The following is a 22,318-nucleotide window of genomic DNA, read 5'->3' as shown; positions in this document are numbered from 1 at the left end:
GCTGTGTCATTTTAATTTTCTATATACTCTTTATTCATTTATTATTACAAGTAGACATTTTGAAACGTGTCTCTTTTCAGTATCATAACACAAATTGGTTAATACTCTCTAAAGGAGGGACAATAACTTCGGGTAAATAAAGTGTGGGGTCATGATTTATGGCGGGGGGTCGGGCAGCAACTGAGGGTGTGTATGTGGTGGGTTTGGGGGTCAGGACATCAGTGTAGGAGAGGTTTAAGGAGTTTAGGAGAGTTGTAAGGAGTGTAGGAGGGGGTAAGGAATGTAGGAGGAGGTAAGGAGTGTAGGTGAGGGGTAAGGAGTGTAGGAGAGGTGTAAGGAGTGTAGGAGGGGGTAAGGAATGTAGGAGGAGGTAAGGAGTGTAGGTGAGGGGTAAGGAGTGTAGGAGAGGGGTAAGGAGTGTAGGTAGTCTCCGTATATAAGGGGTCTCCGTGTGAAGGGCAAGACCCAAGATAACATTTGTACAGATGATGTAAAAAAAAAATCATATTCCAATTACTTTATAAATACTTACGAAATAGTTATGGTTTACACGTCTGACAAGAAAACAGGGATTTCCCGTAGTTTTCACACACGTCCATAGATTTCACTCATCAATACCTGGCAAATGGTGGACTCGCCTTTCATTGGCTAGTCACAGTGAGTATTCGTAACGCCTTGAGCACGTGCAGGTAGAGCGACGCTCGACGGAAGTCAATTCCACCGCGCGCTGTCAGAAAATATTTTACAAATCATATACGCGGTATCATACAAGATAAACAAGCAAGATGCGATAAAACATATACAAGATGTTCATGTAAGACAACTAATATTTATTTTTAGAAGTACACATTTTAAATATTTTTGTCATTTATTTCTTTTACTGTAGTTAATCGTCAAGATAACCGCCAGGGTCATTGCTACGCTACTCTCAAAAAATTCTCGTATATGTAAGGATACATAGGACCGACGGAAATACGCTGCCGTTTACAGGGGTGGCCGGTTTATTTAGGTTAAAATATAAAGTTTAACGACAAACAGATAATCTGTCAGAGTTGGAATAAGGCAGATGATCACTGTTAGTCCGTTTTACTCATGATTTGATTTTTTGATGAAAATTTTCAGATAAATCGTGGAAACTTCCGTCAATATCTACTAATAATGTTCCTCTTAAAAAATGTCATTGGTAATTGCTAATTAGAGTTAATTTATTTGGATTAAAAATTTATTTGCCTGTCAAAGGGATCTCGGACGTTCACTTTCCTTTAAACGGCCCAACGATTTGCCAAAAAAGTCCTAATAACAGAGTGAGGGGAGGGGGGAGGGGGAGCAGCGAGGAGAACCTGGGAATACGGGGACGGGAACTAGGATGGAGCCCGGCAGTAAAGAGAGGGAGGGGTTGGGGGTTAGAAACAAGGAGTTAAGGGTCGGGAATATGTTCCGTGATTCACATTATCAGTTACGGGACTAGCAGTCAATATTTTGAAAATTAAAGGATATTTCTGTTGAAGAATAACTGTCATTTTTGTCTATGTAATTGTTAACGAATGGATTACCGTTACTGTCAGTGCGGACATCCTCTTGGAGACACTTACAGTCACTTCTTCGCTTGTAATAATTATGCTGACCAGAAAGTAATTCTATACCGAGAAATAAATGATTTTATCCCACTAGACCTGCAGTTACTATTACATGGTAGTGATATCTACTCGAATGAAGATAAAGTAAAAATATGTAAAATCACTCAGCAATTTATACTTCAATCTAACAGATTTTGATATATATATATATATGTGTAATTTTGTATTTAAACAAGTTGTTTTGTCCTCATATTATGTATTTTGTCACACTTTATAGAGAAAATACGTTGGAACACTTGTGCCCAGTCCAATTAAAATTGTTTACTAAAATAAGTTTAGGTAAGAAAACAAATAGAAAATTAACTGATAGAAGGCGTGACGCCATTGTGTAGGCTACGACTAAAAACTTACAAGAGAAAAATAATAGTGCGGTACAGATTGACCTCCCTTTGCACAGCTCTTCGACGTATATACACTACTGACAAAAGCTCATCAACATAGACAAACTTGTGCCACAGTGTAAAATGTAAACAGAAAGAGTGAGATGTGAAATACATCGCAGGTAAGTGGACTTTACGGTTTCATACTTTAATCCTGGTTTTATATAGTACGATAAATCATGTCGTAATCTCTATTGTCTTCGGACTTTGGTGGAAAAAGTGAATCATTGTGAAACGGTTGACTGGAAACCAAAGTCAAAGATGCCCGAACTTGAATGATCATGAATAATTTACGGAGATGGATAGGTCGTAGCCTAACAATCTAAACGGTATTTTTAAATGCAGGATGTTTGTCAATATATCAATTGAAATCGTCAGAATTTTATGTGAATATATTTCGTCGAGTATGTATAATTATAAATGAGAAGTCTAGCTTTTAAATGAGAGTCCTTTTTGACGTTAATTTGGTGTAGCTGCTTTAATTGGATGTCGCTATGATTTCGTCTTGATAAAAATATATGAACTTTGATGAAATTCGACATCAGAAAATAGTGACTTGGCCAAAACCCCAAAGCGGAATGTTATGTCTTGGCCTCATGCTATCATATGGGCATAAAATTACGAGTTTCAGCATTTTATTCGTCACATGGTTTTCATTTTTAATCTTTTTTTTATGATAGGGAAAGTTCTCACATTATATGGGACCGTTTTTAATTTATATAATTCAAAACTGCTATGAATAATCATCTTTAGGTAATTAAAATAAAAGGTAAATGGTAATAATAAGTATAAAATAAAACATCCTTAGATTTTCTATGGTTAGTTTCAGTTGTAATAGTAAACCAAGGGTCCTGAGTATGAATCCTCGTGGCGGCATTAAAGTAAGAAATGTTCTCTGTAACACTGGCACCCATGTACGAACTGGGGAACAATACTTAGCATTACTTTCACAGGCATTGCTGTAACCCCAGGACAAGTTATTTACTGGAGGGGGAGTATGAAATTGGTAAAATACTAGCCACAACATATCACATTGCTAGAGACAACTTTTCTTTAACTGAGTCGAATGAGCGTTCGACTATTGCAGCAGAAGCATTGAAATAAGAAAGGACCTCTGTGTCACAGACAAACCGTGATGTATCCAATGTCTGCATATATGAATTATGACATTATGAATTATGGATGTTTTATCTTTTGTGTATGCTTAAATTTTTTTTTTTAATGTATCAGGGTTAACCTACAGTTATTTAGAACATAACATGAAGATTTTCAGAAATGGTGAAATGAAAGCTTATAATTTGAAACTACCTCGTATGATAAACATTCATTATCTGTACTGTATGCACATAGGTTCATGTGTGTTTGGAGGAAGGAAGTTTTATTGTGTACACAAAGTGTACCCAACATTCTGTTCAAGTACTTGAATCCTGATAATATTTCATATATCCTTTTGTGTATTGGTGGAGGTGACATCTCTAAAACTTGTTGATATGAATGACAGCAAATATTTAGCTTAGAAGATGTCCTCATTCATTTAGTGAGTAAAATTCTTTGGCACTAGTTGCCAGTCTTAAATTGCAAATATGAAAGTGGAAAGACAGATTCATGCAAAACTTACATACTTAAGTATTTTGATTATCTTTTAATTCATATGTATTGTCCTTAAGAAATTGAACATAATGACAAATGAGGTTTATGTCTGTATTTGTTTCTTTCATTTTATTGTGTGTGAATCACTCCTACATATTGACATTCTTCATTTTTGAAGACTAAAATAAATCATGGATAAATTATAAGACATGTCATGGATACATCAATCTGCATAGTTAAATATTCTTTTATACAAATGCATAGACCCATTAAAGTTACTGCAAGTAATTCAAAGCTGAAACTTTAGGTCAATTACAGACATTTGTATGATGCAAGGTGTTTTACTAATTGATTTTTTTTACATAGCAATACAAATGAAATGTTATTTCACCTGCAAATAACACATTCAAAGAAGTCAAATTCTAAATAACATTTTGTGCATGTTGTGCCATGCACCTTATTATCATTTAGCTATCCTTTATCATTTGCCTCTTCAATTTCATGACTTACAACAAATTGATTTGGTAATTTAGACCTTTCCAGTTATACATATTTAATGTGTATACATTATTTTTATATTCACCTACTTTGTGTGTTCTTGTGTGGAAACCTGTATGGGTTTTATCAGTATTAATTAACAGTTATGCTTATGAGGCGATTAGTGGATTAATTAAACAATTGACCTGGCTGATACTGTTTACAACATGCATTAGTGTTAATGAATGTATATGTTATGATTTGCTTATCTTCTGTTATATATTTATGACATACCTAGATATATTTAGTTTATACAAAAGAAAATGTTTTCAGAAGCTTGATTGCTGCATAAATATTTATCTATTTATTACAAATTCATGTTTTTTTCTTTATAGAATTATCATATTTTTGTGAACTCTTTTATTTACTTAAAACCATATATATGTGACTGGGAAAAATATGCAACTGATTTTTTTTTTTGATTTATTTATGAAATCTTAATTATTATAATAATTAACAAAAACTGAAAAGACATAAAATTATAAAAAGATAATACACTATGATTTGGAATCTGGTGAAATTGGTGTAATTTGAATAACTTCAAAATTTACGTTATGATTTTTTACCTGTATCAGTATTTTGGTATGTAGATATTTATTATTGATAAATGAATTGTTCAATCAAAATACTGATTAACATTTTCTTCCAGACTTCATGTGTGTACATGTTTGTGATTATTAGTTTCTAGGGGAACAATTAATTGTTCATAGGTTTAATTTAATTTCTAAATCTATTCTGTCATCAATGATGTATATATAACTATGTTAGAGACTATTGAACATTTTTTTGATATATGTTACTGAAAGATAGGAAGGTGTCTAATAATTTTAGAATATCTGCCTGCAAGCTAGCACTCAAAACATGAAAGTTAGTTTCAAAATATACTATCTTTCTTTTATAATACATACACCCCAGAGAACTACCGTAAAATGAGTTGTCTCCCTTGAATTGGTAAAAGATATCCTTACCAAAAAACAAGTCTATGGGAATAACTGGGCCAGTGATTTTATCTGGGATATAGGTTTCACAGTACAAATATATGCATTTATTCACCTATGCCAAATGCTTTATGGTTTTCCAATGGTTATTGATTTGTTACTATATCATCAGAAGTTTTTTACAGGAAAAAATGCAATTTTAACATACATTTTGGGGATAGTAAATTTGGTTTCCCAATCATTCCTCTAATAATATTTAATATACAAGATGCTGAGTTTTTTGTGTAATTTTGTATATTGAGAAAAATAGTGTATTAAAGTATCTTGATATACTTTTGCCAGAGGAACAGGAGATTTTGAATTTCTCAAAAGTTTGTTTATATAATGTTTGCTATAATGGTATATATAATATAAATAATATTTATAGAAATAAAATAATTGTTCTACTTCTAAGTAGAGCATGAGGAATCAGTTTTTGATATATAATGTAATACATCAGTTGATAATATCTTCCTCATTTTTTTTAATCACTCAGGAAGGAATATTCTGTGCTTAATATTTTGTCTATCGAAAATATTTTTCCAACAAAATGTGGTATGATAAATTTTGTAGCATATTTACCAGTTACTTTATGGATCACAAATATTTGAATTTCCTATGATATTATGCCCTGTTGAGTGACTAAATCGTTCGATAGATCTTCCACACTATTTGGGTGTAATGTATGCCTTTGTTTACACAGTTTTGCATGTGTATCAAGTTTGGTATATTAACACCTATGTGGTCAGCCGGTGTAGACTGACACAGTTACTGGTAATATGTAGAAGGTGCTGACAATAGTGCCAGGTGCTACATTGTTCAAGCTATCAATAATAGTTAGTTGTGTGTGTGGCTGTATTTCATTGTCAAATGAATAAAAGATAAACTTTGTAGTGGCTACATGTATATTAGGTTCCAGACCAATAAGCAGTGAAAAATAGGATTAGGGAAGGTTGGTCTCTATCATAAATATGTAACAGGGTAGCAGAAAGGCCCTGTTTATCTAAGGATCAGTTTGTGTATGTAAGTAAAGCTTTCACTCTACCAATATCTTGTATATTGGATCTTTATCAAAATAAATTAACAGGTTATTATATTGTAATGCTTGGAAAGACATTTACTGATAAGCACTTGAAAATTTTGAACTGGAATTTTAATTCATATTTGAAAGTTTGTTATTCATTTTCATTTCAGGCGAAGTCTTGTTAAACATGTGGATCAACAAGGAAAAAGATATGAAGCGAATTTGTAATTGAGTTGCAGAACTGACAGGTGATATTCATGCTCCAGTAGGGAAGCTCCATCGGTGCATTCAGTCATGTCATGGAAAGGGGCGACCCCTAGCACACAGTTTGGGGCTAGCAGTAACACAACTGGGACAGGCAGTAATGTCCCAGGTGAGTATTTGTACAACAGGTAGATAGTACATTGTCTGTTGTATTGTACCTATCATCCTCAATATCACAGTATATAACACACCTATGGTGGTGGTTAAAATATCTAACAATGCTTTCTATATAAATCTGTTGAGTGTCTTCTGATAGCAGAAACTCGTCACCTGGCATGTCAATAAACATCGTACACTTATACAATAGAGTCACGATCAGTATCACAAAAGAAAACAAACAAATGCAAGTGTATTGTTATCTGTAAGTTAGGCTTATTGATGGCTGTCAACGGCTCCAGGTGGTATCATACAAATAAATGTTATACGGTGTAGGTATCGGAGACGTGGTTCCACAGGGAGTTAAGTCTTTAATTGCCTGACAATAAACAAAAGGTGTATATGTTCCTGATCTATAGAACACAAGGTCATCGAAATGCAAATATTGAATGACGGAATAGAATCTACCCTTAGATATTATTACAGTCATATTTAAAGAGTTTGTGAGGGGATTTTTTTTCCATTCTTTTGAATTTGAATTTTTTCAATGACACCAGGATTAAGCTGAGGATTTAATTTGATGAGTCGTAGTGATATGACAGTTTGTGTACATGTTACGGTCTCGTGAATTAAGTAGAAACAGGACTGTCGTTCACTCTTCTGTTCCGACTCCTGATTGTTGGAATTTTTTGCGTTATTTACTTATGACCATTTTTCATACGCTGTGCACGGTTAATCGCAGATAATTGGGGCGGTAATACTTAGTTCTTGTTGGGATCAAACTGATCTTCTTTGGGTTTTAAATAGGAACTATTGTGTGTTGTCGATAGCACCGCGTCCATTTCATCCTTACCTTAGCTATAGAGGTATACTGAGGACAGTAGAATGGTAGGTATTTTTAACTATTGTCTTGTGTGGTAATACAATGATTTGTTGACATTGTTGATCTTGTCATTATTTACAGTATTGATATCAACATGTTCACCAGGTGCACATTACAAATCCACTGAATCTAGAATTTCTTTTATTCATGAGATTTAATTGTTTAAAAATTCCACTCTAGGTCACATATTTGTTTTGAGTTAACTACATGTACTAGCTGTATATGAACAATTGGAATTCATTACATGTATTTACTGACAAAAAATGCCAACAATTTTGACGAACCTTCAGAAGTGAAAATTATGGAATCATGTGATTTTAGGAGTGATTACTGTGTATAATTTTACGTAATGATGTCCAGTTCGTTAAAGAGAGCACGAAACTCGTGTCTGGAAGTGAGACAAGATGTCCAGAATTATTTATTATCTCTCGTTTCCACAGATTACCAGAAAATGCTCCAGCATCATATATTCTCATCAGGTATGTATATAAGTTTTATATTGTTATTGGAATATTTTTTTAAACATTTAAATTATTCAAACATTTGTTTTAAGTTGGTATTTGTGTGGAGACACAATAAAGATACTTATCAGCAAGTGGAACCTTTGAGGTCCTTATCTAGTACATAATTCAAATGTGATAGTTATATAAGTAACATTATTGATGGGTATGTAGATAATATAGGCAGTTTTACAGAGTAAGGTAATTGTCTATTTGGAAGTCCTTGCTGTGATGTCACAATATGTCAGTAACATTGTTTACCGACACCATTGTACATTAAAACCTGTGATACTGTCACTATTTTACATCGTCAAAAAACCTTGTCGTGATGTCACCTTTTATGTGACAAAGTTCTTGTGTAACGTTGAGGGTTAGTATGAAGGGAAAGATATGAAGGAATGATAAAGAAAAAAACAATAACTACAAAATGGGTTGGCAGTAAGCAAAGCTATAAGGGCTGCATGTGAGGTTCACACCAGCGGTCGTCAATGCCTCATTTTGCAATAAACGTTTTGATTAGAAATCATTAATTACTTTGTACAATTTATTGAAAGTGACCTGGTAGTTCATTCATCGGCTGTTATGTTTGGAATAAGATTCATCATCAGTCTGGTATAGATAAATTTCAGAATATGTTGATCTTTAAGATAAACTTCTTCTCATAAAGGGCTGTTATATGTTGGTGTAAGTTTATTGACATGTGAAATATAGCCAAGATCTACATATTATCCTTAACCATTTGTGTGGTCTATTTCCAATAATTGTGTGTTAATTTATTATTCATCACCCTGTGTCTGATATCTGTTGTGTAATTACCTCCTTACTGAGTGTACACCTACCAGACATTTACTTAGTAGACAGAACCAGTGGTATGCTATATATAACCTCACTAAACAGACACTTTATAATCAAGAACCTGTATAGAGTGAACTTTCATAAATCCACCCACTGTATATAATATAACCTTTGTGAAGTGAACTTTCAACAACATCTACACGCTGTATATACTGAGTTTATAATTCTGTGAGCTGCTTATGAAAACAACCTTTTTGGATTGAACTATAAATGAAATACACCCTCAGTATACTGTATATATTTATGACTATGTGAGTTGTGTAAAATAAACTTCTTAAACATTACATTCTCTTGGGTCTCTCCATTGTATATGTCTATGTTTATAATAATGTGAACCGAATTTTAAACTTTTAAATAAAAAAGGAAAAAATTGATTTTACGAAATTAGCATAATTAGGGAGATTAACCTATTTTATTGTTAACAGTGTTTAATCTACATAAAGATAGTGTGTACAAAACATATGCTAAGTTTCCATTTAAATATCCTCTGAATGGTTATCAAGTCGTTACAAAGCTATTAGCATCAACAGTGTAGTAATTATTACCAGCGGTTAAATATATAAATAAGTGGCTTTATATTCAAAATGGAAAATTTAGTACATGTACAAGATATTAACTCGTTGATGTTAAAACGTTAATAAAAGTTTGAAATGCTTTCAAAATTTCACATGTTTTCAAACAATGTAGACGTTATATGTAATGGTTGATATGTTTTCAAATATGAAAAGTTTTAACAAAGAACCATTCTGATGACATGTAAACATTTAATATACTCCAAACCCTGATTTATGAAAAAACTAGTTTCTAACAATCTTAGCTTTATGACGATAAGATGCATTAAAATACCTTGTAATACCATAGAGGAATTTTTTTTATGACAGATAGAATACAAAATGTAATTGTATTACACCAGAGAGATTGAGTGTAATCTAGGTAGAACCGAAAGGTTGGGCCAGTGTGATTTAGGTGTGAAGGTTGGATGGGTGTTATATAGGTGTTGAAGGAAATTTATCTAAGACTTCCAAGAGTACAGTGTAACTAGTTTAGGGATTAACACAATGCTATCAAGTACACTCAGTTTACTGTCGTTTTAACTCTATATAACTGAAATGGTTATGTTACACTGTTATTAAATTGTATTTACATGTTACATGCCTCAGTTAGTCCTTTTAAATCTTAATGTAAGGATAAAGTCAGCGATACGTGTTGTGGAGAGTCATGTGTGTGATTTAAATCAATTGAATGTAAATTTGAACTTCTACAGGTAATTACTATCATGCTACCATTGATAAAAAAATAAATTAGTGACTTCAAGTAAATGTAGAATTGAAATCCACAGTATAACATATGATTTTATGAACTAAAGTTAGATTTTATTTTTCAAATTTCAATTCACTACAATTTTACATGAAGTGTTATTATTGTGAGTTATATTAAAATTATTGTGTATATAGATTCCAGTGAGTTGGTCCTCAACTTCTCAAGCATCAGCACATCAGATTCCTTGTTATAGAATGTACAACAAAAACCGAGTTTAGACACATAGTAATGAATTTATATAACTATCACAAGTTAAAGATTTCATATTCCTATAATCTGATGTGTCGACTGGACATTGCATCACCCTGAAATTCTAAAAATGTTAATTTACGTTGTCAAGTAAAAAAAAAACACAGTAACATTAGTTTGGGAAATTCAATCTGATTAGAAACAGCAGTTTTCATGCAATTGGAATTTGAAGGATGTTGCAAAGTTTGTTATTGATATTGATTTTATATTAAAAAGGTTGTTTAATTCAATGTGTGTTATCCATCACCAGGGATGAAGCTTTAATACTGACTTTTTTTATTGTAGAAAATTACTGTCATATTGATTTAGTTAACAGAGTGTTTCTGTACGTGTCTGTGTTCTGAATTGTGTGCTAAAAAGTGTTTTGGTGCTTTGTTTCTCCAGGCTGGGGCACGAGTGCAAGTAAGGCAACATCTGATCGCTACAATCGTCATACATCTTATCCTGCAGTGTCCCCTCCAGGGACTATCAGTCCCCCTCTAGCCACACGGAATAGACACACAGACAGTCTAGGAACCACAAACTATAGTGATCCCAAGATATATAATAGTTACAAGCCATCAAAATATGGCCTATCTTCGGACACTCAGTATGATGTCTCCTACGTCAACAAAGAATTTGGGGAACTCAATGTGGAAAATACTGTGAATGTTATAACTGATGATACTTTCGATAAAACTGCTCCGTATGCATCGAAAAAGTATGAATATAAGGGTTATGATTCATCAGACCCATACAAGAAAAGGAGTAAAACAAACAGTTATGTGTCATCTCGGCCAAGGACTACCGATTTTGACTTGGAGAGACCAAATATTGCAGCAGACGACTCCGATTGGTCCTCTCCAAATAAGCGAACGTCATTGGATGATGTACCACAAAATTTGTTTATGACCCCAGCTCGTAGTCGGTCATCAGTTACTGAGGCAGTTGACTATGGTCGGACAGAAAGACAAGCCAGAAAAACTGTAACCACAGGAAAATCTACATTAGATGATCTGTACAGTGACAAACAATACTTAGAAAATGGAGATGCCCATGTGGCAGAGCGACCTCCCCGCACACGGGGGAGAGACTCTACAGGGCGACGCCCAGTATCTATGGGGGCAGTGTCAAGTGACTTAACTAACTGGCAAAAACACCACCAAGACCAAATGGTGCATCAACAAATAGAGAAAGAGGTAAATTTACCAAACATACCTTGATAAGTTGTCTTAACTAACATATCTTTTCTGATATCATTTATGTTGGTAAGAATTTTTTAGGCCAAGTGTGAATTGTTCTATATCAATAACATTCAGGAGATACCAAATTATCTATAGAACAACTTTTGTTTTCCACTAAAGTTATTTCAGGCCCAGATATTACATTTTAATGATTATATACTTTAGAATGGTATACCATCAGTGTTGTATCTGCCATTAATGATGTGTAATAACATACCTGTGTAAAACTATCTGACTTGAATTCTAAATGCAATCACATGTATAAATACTGGAATCAAAATTACTGAGAACGTAAGAAAAATTTCAAAATACGATGCACGTTGAACATTCTTACATAATATTACTTTATTGTTTTGCAAATCAGGGTGGATTTGGGAAAACTGGCGGTCAAGTCTTCGACCGCTTGTTTAATCAAGTCACTAATGGGGATGACAACCCAGATAAGTGGAACTCGGTCAAGCATGCAGCCGATGCTGTCATATCAGATAAGGATATGTACATTAACAAGTAAGTATACACTACACAGATTTCTAAACATTCCTGGTCTGTGATTTACGGAAGTATGCTTTCTTTTATAGCAGTAATTTGTCTTACAAGTTATTTCCTTTTTGGAAATTTAAAACTTTTGCCTATTATATTATTGAGGGATTTGGTGATACATGTAAATTTGTTACTTCTGAAAAAAAAATGAAAAAAAAATTAAAAAAAAAAAACCATAAAATAACCATAAAAACTACATAAATATCAACCTTTTTATGTAAATTTCAAAGAGTATTTATCAGTGTTTGTTCCTAATTTTGAAAATGCAATAAGTCCCTCAGAAAGAATACTGAGTATGTCTTGTTTTAAGGTATTAGTTGGTCAAAAGAAGGTCTATAAATGCTTATTTGTCAGCTTGGGGTTTTGAATAAGAAACTTAGATAACACTGTAAAATCAGACATTTTGGTGGGAATTATTTTCATGATTTTGAAAAAAATTATGTTTTGGTGGAAATTTGATTTCGTGGATTAAGAGCACTCATGAAATTGACAAATTAAGTCCTCACAAAATTGATAATTTTGTATAAAACAGTACTAAATTTACGTAGTTATGTGATATGTAGTAAAGTATTTTAAGGCAGGTATACAGTATATACAGGGAAAAAATGTTTTGATAGGGAAATCTTTTACCTGTTATAACTGTTTATCTGTTGCAATATACAGGAGATATTGACACAGTTTTCTCAGGAACAGAAATCAAATCTTCTCAAGTTGAGATTTATCAAGGGTTAGCTGTAATAAACAATGGCTGTTTATAAATGTTTTCTCAGACTGAAAATGCAGAACATGCAGCTGGAAGAGGATAACAAACAGTATGAGGCGAAACTTCGACGAGCATTAATGAGTGAATCTGACCAGGGCAATGAAGCTTATTCACAGATTAAGGTAACCAGTCAGTAGTTAGTCTTAAAGTAACCACGCCCACCACAATATTACAGAACTTATTAGTCATTTTAGACAATGAACAACAATTTTTATAATGAACTTTTATATTCAGCTTTCAAGTCCTAGATTAAATAATTATATTCACAAGTATAAATTAACAATTTAGATTGAAATAATGGTCAATCACACCAAGATAGATTGGTATTTTTATTCCTCGGTGTCAAAATATATTGATATAGGATTGATATTTTGAATATTTCCTATTTAAAATATCAAACTGACAGTATTCAAGCTGATACAGATATCACCAAAATTAATGAAAATGCTCACAAATTATTAACACATGCAAGGATATATTGTTATGTAAATCAATCTGACTTCTTCAACCTGAAATATGTCTTGTCTGAATAGTGCTTTGTTTAAACCAGTTTCTTTTGAGTGATATATTCAGACCAATAGTCATTTGAATGATGTGTGTCTCTCAAAACAATTCTGTTTCTGAACCTTTCAATGGACTGTGTTATTCTGACTGACAGGAACTGGAGATGAAGAATGTTACATTAAAATCTGAATTGTCTGAGTTGAGGTCGAGAAACAAGGTTGAGCTTGAGGAATTGGAAATCAAACTGGGGTGAGATATATTACTACCATACTGTGATACTCCGTACACGCTACATAGAATTGAGATGGCACATTTCATGCAATTTAAACACTGTATCTTCTGTCAGTAGATTTTTTGTATAATTTCTCTCAAAAATCACACAAGATTAATTCTGTTACATTTGTAAAGATAGTTGTAGGTTTGCAAATTGAAGTTGTGATACAGAAATTGCCTGAAACTTGATTAAAATGGTTTGACTAACTATCCTTAGCTGTCAATAAAATTTGTATTACTAGGTGCATTTTTAGATAAATGATAATAAAAGTCAGGACATTATGTGGACATTTATCATGGGTTTATTATAATTTACAGAGCTGCTGAACATGAAGTGATGCAATTGAGAACAGCACTCAGAAAACGAGCACCAGAATTCCAAGATGATATGCACTCAAAGGTAAAGACACCCTAAAACATAATTCTAGTGTTTGTTATAATGTCTTATTAATCTGGAATTGTTTTATATCGTTTTAAGAAAATACAAAGCTTTTCACTGCAGAAATTTTTGATTGTCATTCGATTCTTTCTTGAAAATGGGCTGCAATACATTTGTAACTACGATCTTTACCTTGCCAGATTGACCAATTGGAAGACGAGAAAGAAGAATGGAAGATGAAGTTCTTGGAGGTGAAAGATGCTCATCACGGCCTGAAACAGAAACAAGAGGAATTACAACGCTATCTCACTAGTCTGCCAACACTAGAGGAGGCCTCCAGACAAGATGAAGAGATATCCTTTTTTCTCTGTCTCACGATATGGAGCGACAGCTCATTATGTCATGAGGGTACAGTATTTCAGAAAAGTGCAGTTGGAAAAATTTTACTGTGTATGAATTAGGATGCAGAACTCTTTTGTAAGGATAGTTATCTTGAACTTAACAGCAAGATCTTGGCAAAAGATACAGTCAGAATTCTATCTGTATATTCAAGCTGAGAATCAATTAGTCTGATTTGCAACTACATGGCTTTCTATTTCTTTCCTATCTATCAGTGTGTGTTGGGATCAACAAGATGAAGTTAAACTAGTGGGTTTCAGCTCATATTGTTGCCTGAATTGATCCTTAGATGGTCTTTCTCAAGTATTTATTTTGTCAGTTCGAAATCCAATATGGCCACTGTCAAGAAAAAAATGGTTATAAACTTCTACTTTAGTTCCCTTGGTGCTATTGAGCATTGAATCGGAGAGGTGTAATGAGGAAATGTGAAAAAGTATTTTTAGGCCTTGTTAAAACTTTCAGTCACATATTTGTTGATGGCATTGAGCTGACATTTTGTGTGAATAATCAAGAAAATAATTTGATAATTGTCCTCAGTCACAATTCTGTTTTGAGTCTCTCATAGATCTTAAGCGTGTGATGATCATTAAGGCCTGGTTGCTTCTTGTTTGTTTTCTTACTTAATGTCACAATGCGAAACATGCTTTAAAGTTGTCAGACGGTGATCATATTGTAATCCCCTTTCTCTCCTTAAAACAAAGAATTAAAACAAACATTATACTGAAATTAAATGTATATTTATGTAAATTATTGAAAGCCATCAAAACATCTTTCAATCATATTTGTAAACATAGTTTAAGAGATAATTAGTTCTGACCCACTATGACTCCAACAGTATTTTAGACCATTTGACCTAGTTTTAATCAGGATTTGAAAAAAAAGTCACCTCACAAAGATTTTTCTAGTCAACAAATGCCTTCTGTTGTCTAGATTTGGATTATATGGAGTCCAGTTGTGGACGTTTTAAAATCTGGATTAAAAGTTAATCCTATGTATAAACTTTAAGCTGGATAAATGGTTGTAGTAAAACCCTTTGTAGGATGTTTAAGGGGAATGAAAGAAATCCTTCTGGTTTCACATAAGTATTTTATTAACCATATATATGTGTAAAAAGTTATTGATATTGTAAATGTCGAAGCATTAAATATATTTATGAGAATTGTAAAACAAATGATTTATGTATTTAAATTTAGAAGTAATGTGCACTAATTCCAATATAAGGAATAAAGATCAAGGACAGATGTATTTGAAAAGACTGCTGTTGTTAGTTTATATGATAAATTTATGTAAAAAACACAGGTGTCAAGACTGAAATCAATTTGAATTCGACAAGATCATTTTCACCCATTTTCACTTAAAAGGTTCTTCCATTTAGATTTTCAAAATTTATCGGTATGAAGGTCATGTTTAAAAAAATATCAAAACTGTAAATATTACGTATGGATGTATCACCGGTCATTTCAACTGGTATATCTATAAGTTACTCCAAATGTATTCCAAAATTTATTTATTTTTTAAGTTCTGTAAGTGAATACTTATAAGGTGGGGTCTGGCACACTCATTTTACCAAGGTTGGGCCTTTTGTCCAGATCGGGGGTGAATTTTTCTCATGTTTGCCTTAACCTGAACACATTAGAGCCTATAGTGAAGAAACCAAGCTGCAGAAGGAGCGGATCGAGGAACTAGAACAAGAACTGTTTGACACACGCAAAGTTCTCTCTTCTCGCGACCTCCACATAGAGGAAGTGGAGAACAAAGGGACACAACTAGGGGAGAAACTGTCCATCCTCACTGAACAGATAGATCACTTCAAGTCTGTTGGCCAGGGAGCAGCACTTAGACAAAAGGAAGAAGAGCTGCAGAAATTACAGGAGGAGAATGATAGGCTTTCTATGGACCTGGAAAAGGCAAAGAAGGTAGGCAGTATAATGCACCTTGAAAACCATTGTTAAAAGAAATTAACTTTTATTCAGGGGGGAGGGGGGATTGGTTTTAACTTCTCACAGAAAAATCAAAGTGAATTTGTTGATAATTATTTGGACAATGATAGACTTTATCAAGGCATGGGATTATTATATAATAATATATGTAATTTGGTGCCCGATACCTCAAACACAAGTGAGTCCAAACAAAGTTACTGGTTTGTTTTCCTTACTGTTAATGAAAATTTCTTTTCCTGTTGTGACTTCAGAAACACACAATTCATTTTGAAAGATTTATTTTCCAGAGGGTGTGACATCACATTTTAAAAATTGGTTATCTACAGTGAACATAGGTCCTTTAGTTGTTGTTAAATACATGTCTATATTACATTGTTCTTGCAATGAATTTTATTCATAAAGTGAACTAAAAAATGAACTAAAAAAAAATTGTTGTGATGAAAGGTGTATATAGTATATATATATATAGGATCTTTAGATTATTTCGTAGGTATTCACTAATATGAAGAAGAATAAATTTGTTGTTACTGGAGATTTGATAGAAATGTTTTTTTCATAGTTACTGGAGACATGTCATCGTAAGATCCGTCACCAGGATGTGAAGCACCAGAACAGTGTAAGACAGATGGAGGAGAGGCTAAGTCAGGAGGAGGAGATGGTCAACGCTCTGAGGGAGGATGGACGCCTTAGAGAAGAGCAAGGCAGCAAGATAAAGAACACACTTAAACAGGTATGGTCACACCAGTACAGTTAAGTTAATTGTTTAAAACAATCCCACTCATAACATGCAGAATTTTATCAAGGTGACTCTTGAGAAAAGAGTGCAGTACAATGAAAAAGTCGTAAAACAGAAAAATATTAGCAAGGGTTTCAAGTGGTTTTATGAATTTATGATAAAAGATAGAAAAAAAATCATAGTTAAAGGAAATATGTAAAGACACTACTTCTAAAGTTCTAAATGAACATACATACATGTACCATGTGTAGGTATTTATTGATTAGCATGGAATAGAAGCATGGTAGTTTTGGAGATGAGTTGAGAGATGAAACAGAATTAATGTCACTGGAAGGTCAGTATTTAATGCATAAAATTTGAAAAGCAGTTTTTAGGCACAGAAGTTTGATGGGTTCTTCAATTTAGAAATAAAAAGAAGGCATGGATAATAATATAGTAATTGATGAAATTTTGAGGGCTAGAGACTCGTGTATAAAAAAGTCTGGTCATTATAAATGAAACTGTCACTAGAAATGATGAAATAAGCAAAGGAAAAAATAATGGTGATCTGAATGCTGTTCAAGTAAAGGTAACCAAAGCAACATGACATTTACAGCTGCAGACCCAAAACCAAGAATTACTGGATCAGAACCTGACAATGAGAGAGCATATTAAGCACCTAGAACAACAGCATAGTGAGGACAACCAACGCCTACAGAGACAGTTCACCACTGAGCTTGGCATCTGCTTTTCCGAGCTCCAGGCACTTGTTCAAATCTGTGTGCAGCGTGCTGAGGGTCAGGACCCTAATATGTCTGACCTACTAGGGGTCAGAGGTGAGTGGATTAAAAGTTCGCTTCAATTTGTTTATATCATTGTTTATGTAAGAATCTTCAGGATGGAACTTAATTGAAAATCTAGCCTTCGAGACACCAAAAGTGAGAATGTTATCTCGGTAGGACTCGGCTTTCATATATCTTAAGGATTCTGATGTGCCAGAAATTGACCTGATAGAAGTTACGTGATATTAGGTCAAAGGATTGTGTTAGTCTATTTTACTACAGGGTTGATTTTAAAATGTTAGGCCCAACCATATCTTACTAATAAAGAATGAATGTTAAGCTTGTTCCCGGTTTCTTCTATGTAGTATTTAACTACCTAGTAAGGTAACTTAATGGTTAGAACAACATATACAAGATGTCACTCATTCCAATGTCAAATGGTATTGTTCAGAAAGTCTTTCAGAGCACGTTTTGCTATTTTTGACATTCAGAAATTTATCAATCATAAATAAACCAGTCATCTAATCTTGAATTTACTAATTGGCCACAGTTTGTCAAGATCCATATGTCCGCCAGAATTTAGTATAAAACTTGGTTCTTTTCTACTTTATATACAGATGTTTTTTATGAATGGTGTTGAAAAGAGATACCGGTATTCTTTTTTTCCCAGCCGATGTAGAGACAGCAGCAAATGGGGGACCACAAGTCGAGGCCCAGACCATGAAACAGTGGCTGTCAAAGACACAGGAACTCCGCACAGAAATAGAACAGCTGAGGGTGATGATCTGCAATAAATATGCTGAGGACATTGGGGATAACCTTAACTGTACAACACAGTAACCACCTCAGATGAATGATAAACCACCACGGCAGATATATAAACCATTACTTCAAATATGACACAATGATAAAAGGACCCATCGTCTCCTGTCTTCCTGTTACTGGTTACTGTACTATCATGTTACACACTGACTCGTGTTCAGTGTGTCTGTCAGTCGTCCAGATATCGTAGTTAAAGGTTAAATCTGGAATATGATAAAGTAGAATCTGAACTTAATACAAAGTCTTAACTATATGTAGGTCACGGAGAAATATTTTCAAATCTATTATTAAATTTTTGTTGTGCAGACAAAATATCACTGTATAGTGAATTGAATCTCTAGTCATGGATTAATATTATCCAGTAAAGAATTTTATGTAGTTTAGAATTAGAATTTAGACATTTCATATACACTGAAAAGTGCAGGGATTAGACTAGCATTTTAATCCACCTACCATTATTTGTGAAAATGAAAATGTCACCTAAAAAGTTTCATAGGGGAAGTTACATATTATTGGTCATGCTATCAATTACATTACAAACTGTCTTGAAGTTAGATTTGCATAACATAGATATACTCCTTTACTTCATTTGGAGATGGTCTAGATTGAAATAGATGTGTTTTACTGTTTGTTAACTAAGCTGAAGTCCCTCAATTTCATCTGTTTGTAAACTTATTTGATTAACTCCATTTTAGTGACATTGAAAAAGATTGATATAATAAAACTAATGTTTCAGTTATAAGGTTCAACCTGAAGGAAATTTTGCTTAAACAAAGTACAATACACATTTATATGGAAATATTTGTTTTTTGTAAAAGAATTATTAACTAATCGAGTGCTGAAACATAGATTAAATGATTAAATTTCAAATTATAAAATGTATATAGAAGTGAGAATTGTTAAGTTACACATATCAGGAGTGAAAGCCATGTAGTTATGTCTGGATAGATGATACAGGTAAATACCTTGTCACCATCATTTCATGTTCATACCAGTTTGAATCTAGAGATGTATAACCAGCATGTTCATATCTATAGAACCATTGTAGAGTAAAATTTTATCTAACATATTAACGTAACGGGGAATTTGAGTGATTGTTCATATATATAGCTTTATATAGCTGATAAGAAAACAGAGGCAGCTTGTATGGAGTTTTCTCTCTGCTGAAATCATTACCATAAAAATAATTATATATCTCACTTTTTGGGGGTTGTGGGTGGAGAGATGCTCCATTGATTATGCTCAGTGTAAGGGAGATAACCCCATACTTTATTTACCTACAATCGCACAGCAGTTGTAAAAATTGAAGTCACCAGTACTTGTACTCAACATTATTTTGATTCCATATATCATTTTCCTTTTCCTTCATTATCATTGAAGACAATGTTTTCTTCATTTCATATTTAAAGAAAACCGAAAATGCCACCAATGTATATTTAACCAGGAAATTAAGTATTCACAGAAAATATACAAAGAGAAATCCATGTATAGGATAGAAGTCAACAAACTTAGTATTACCATGTTATCCAGACAAAATATTAAGCCAAGATGATATTCTTTAATGTAAATACTTTTAAAAATGTTTGTTGTTTTTGTGTGCAATTAAGGAAAAAAACAAACAAACAAAAAGAACACAAAAATATTTTGTACATAATATACCTTTGTTGATTATTCATTCAACCCATTTGTAAATAACTTTTAACATGTTTGATTTAAGTTTTTGCACTTAAATGATCTGATACATTGAAAAGGTCTCATGGAAGTAATACATTTACAATAGACCAAAGATGATGTGAACAGGTTGTCGACGAATATAAAAAATTATCCTTCAATGTATATAAGTTGTACTTTACAAGGTACATAGACAAAAGTATATTTTCTCATTCTCATTTACAATATCTAAAACATCTGTCCTCACGAAAGGTGATCGTTGAAATGGGTAAAATTGCAATGTGAATCTCCCCATACAGAGTATTGGTAATCAAAGATTTAATTTGTATAATTGATATTATTTTAGCATCAATTACATGTACTTCCATTTTCAGTGCCTTAGAGAACTGTTTAGCACAAATTTATTTTCTATATTCATCAACCATTTACACATATTTTATTGTAGATAGACTGTGATATTTGTTCGGTTTCAATATTTTTGTGTATGATGACTCCATGATAACTTACAAGAAATCATTACCAGTGGGTGCTGTAGATTGAAATGTTAACTGTAAAAGTTATTATTTTTGCTGGGATCTTTTTACACCTGTTCATGAAAAATCTTTGGAATATGTTTAAATAGTTATGGAAGTCATAATCACAAGTAATTGATATATCTATAATTGAGCTGTCATTTGGAACAAAGTTAACCTACAAATGAATTTATTTTGAGTTTTACATCGAGTTCCATCAATATCTAGAGGAAAAATAATATGGTTTTCTCTAGTTTCTCTCAAAAATGAATTACTTTGGATCACTTTAAATCAAATTACAAAAAAAAAAACTCTATTTATAGCTTTTAGCCCACCATCTGTCATTTCCAAACAAATTCTTAAGAACCTGGTGGAGATAATAACATTTACACTTAGTTTTGTTGGTATTTATTTGTTTGAATATATTGTAAATATGTTAATTTATGACATTGTTCTCATTGCTGAATATACCTGTTTGATAGACTGCTGTTAATAGAGAGCGAGCCATGGACTCAAATTAAACAAACGACCAGACTCAGGGTCATAGAATGACATAGATATAGAATAGCTTTGATGGTTTTATGATCCTGAATCTGGTTTCTTTATTTTCTGGGTTGTAGGCAGATCTTTAACATGTTTCTTGAAAATATAACATTACAAGGATTTTACCTTTGCAAAAATTTTTGCTCAAACAAAAGTATAATGATGTTGTTTTCAATAGTTGTATTGTACTGAATATTAACCTGGATATCTGATCTTTGATTTACATAAAAGATAAACCTTATGTTATACCACTTCTCACAATGTAGGCCAGGATCTTTTCATTTGAAGTGAAGCAGATGGTTAGATGCTGGAAACCTTCTGGTGTTTGTTAGTTGAATAATGTTATTGACCCCTGTAAATTCTGCTTACAACCCATTAAACAATATAGTGATGTATTTTTGGAAAGTTTTCATGTAAAAAAATTGTCATATAATATTCTCAATCATTCCATTGTTGTTAGCTCACCTGGCCAAAAGGGCCAAGTGAGGTTATGCCATAGTGCAGAGTCAGTCGTCGGTCTGTCCTGGGTCCGTCAACTTTTCATTTAAACAACTTCTGAAATACCGAAAGGCATAGAGTTATCATATTTGGCTGGAAGGTTCCTTTGATGAAGCCCAACAAAGTTTGCAAAAAGAAATGACCTTGACCCATATTCAAAGTCACAGAGATCAAATATGTTAAAACCTTTGAACGACTTTTTCCAAAATACTGGATGGCCTAGAATTATTATATTTGGCTTGGAGGTTCTTTTGATGAAGCCCAACAAAGTTTGTGAAAAGAAATTACCTTGACCCATACTCAAGGATACAGAGGTAAGATGTGTTAAAACCTTTAAACGACCTCTTCCCAAATACCAGAAGGCCAAGAATCATTATATTATGCTACTATGTTCCTCCTATGGTGTCCTACAAAGTTTGCTAAAAGAAATAACCTTTACCCA

The 22,318-nt window shown here is 33.0% G+C and overlaps 1 protein-coding gene across 1 annotated transcript; it reads left to right on the top strand.

Annotated features, from left to right (window-relative positions):
- The first annotated feature begins 2,089 nt into the window (after positions 1–2,089).
- LOC132549733 (centrosomal protein of 85 kDa-like) lies at positions 2,090–20,321 on the top strand. Its single transcript, XM_060213687.1, has 13 exons — positions 2,090–2,139; positions 6,316–6,518; positions 7,829–7,867; positions 10,697–11,490; positions 11,900–12,042; positions 12,846–12,960; positions 13,497–13,591; positions 13,934–14,015; positions 14,195–14,347; positions 16,025–16,309; positions 16,893–17,063; positions 17,665–17,884; positions 18,501–20,321. Exons 2-13 carry the CDS (start codon positions 6,440–6,442, stop codon positions 18,668–18,670), a joined length of 2,346 nt encoding a protein of 781 aa, XP_060069670.1. The 5' UTR covers positions 2,090–2,139; positions 6,316–6,439; the 3' UTR covers positions 18,671–20,321.
- The last annotated feature ends 1,997 nt before the right edge of the window (positions 20,322–22,318 follow it).

The sequence above is a fragment of the Ylistrum balloti genome, unplaced genomic scaffold (genome assembly GCF_031769215.1).
Source record: "Ylistrum balloti isolate Yb309-2 unplaced genomic scaffold, AGI_CSIRO_Ybal_v1 Utg370076, whole genome shotgun sequence".
In the NCBI taxonomy this organism is placed as follows: domain Eukaryota; kingdom Metazoa; phylum Mollusca; class Bivalvia; order Pectinida; family Pectinidae; genus Ylistrum; species Ylistrum balloti.
The sequence above is the reverse complement of the archived record's forward strand: the minus strand, read 5'-3'. Positions and strand labels throughout refer to the sequence as shown.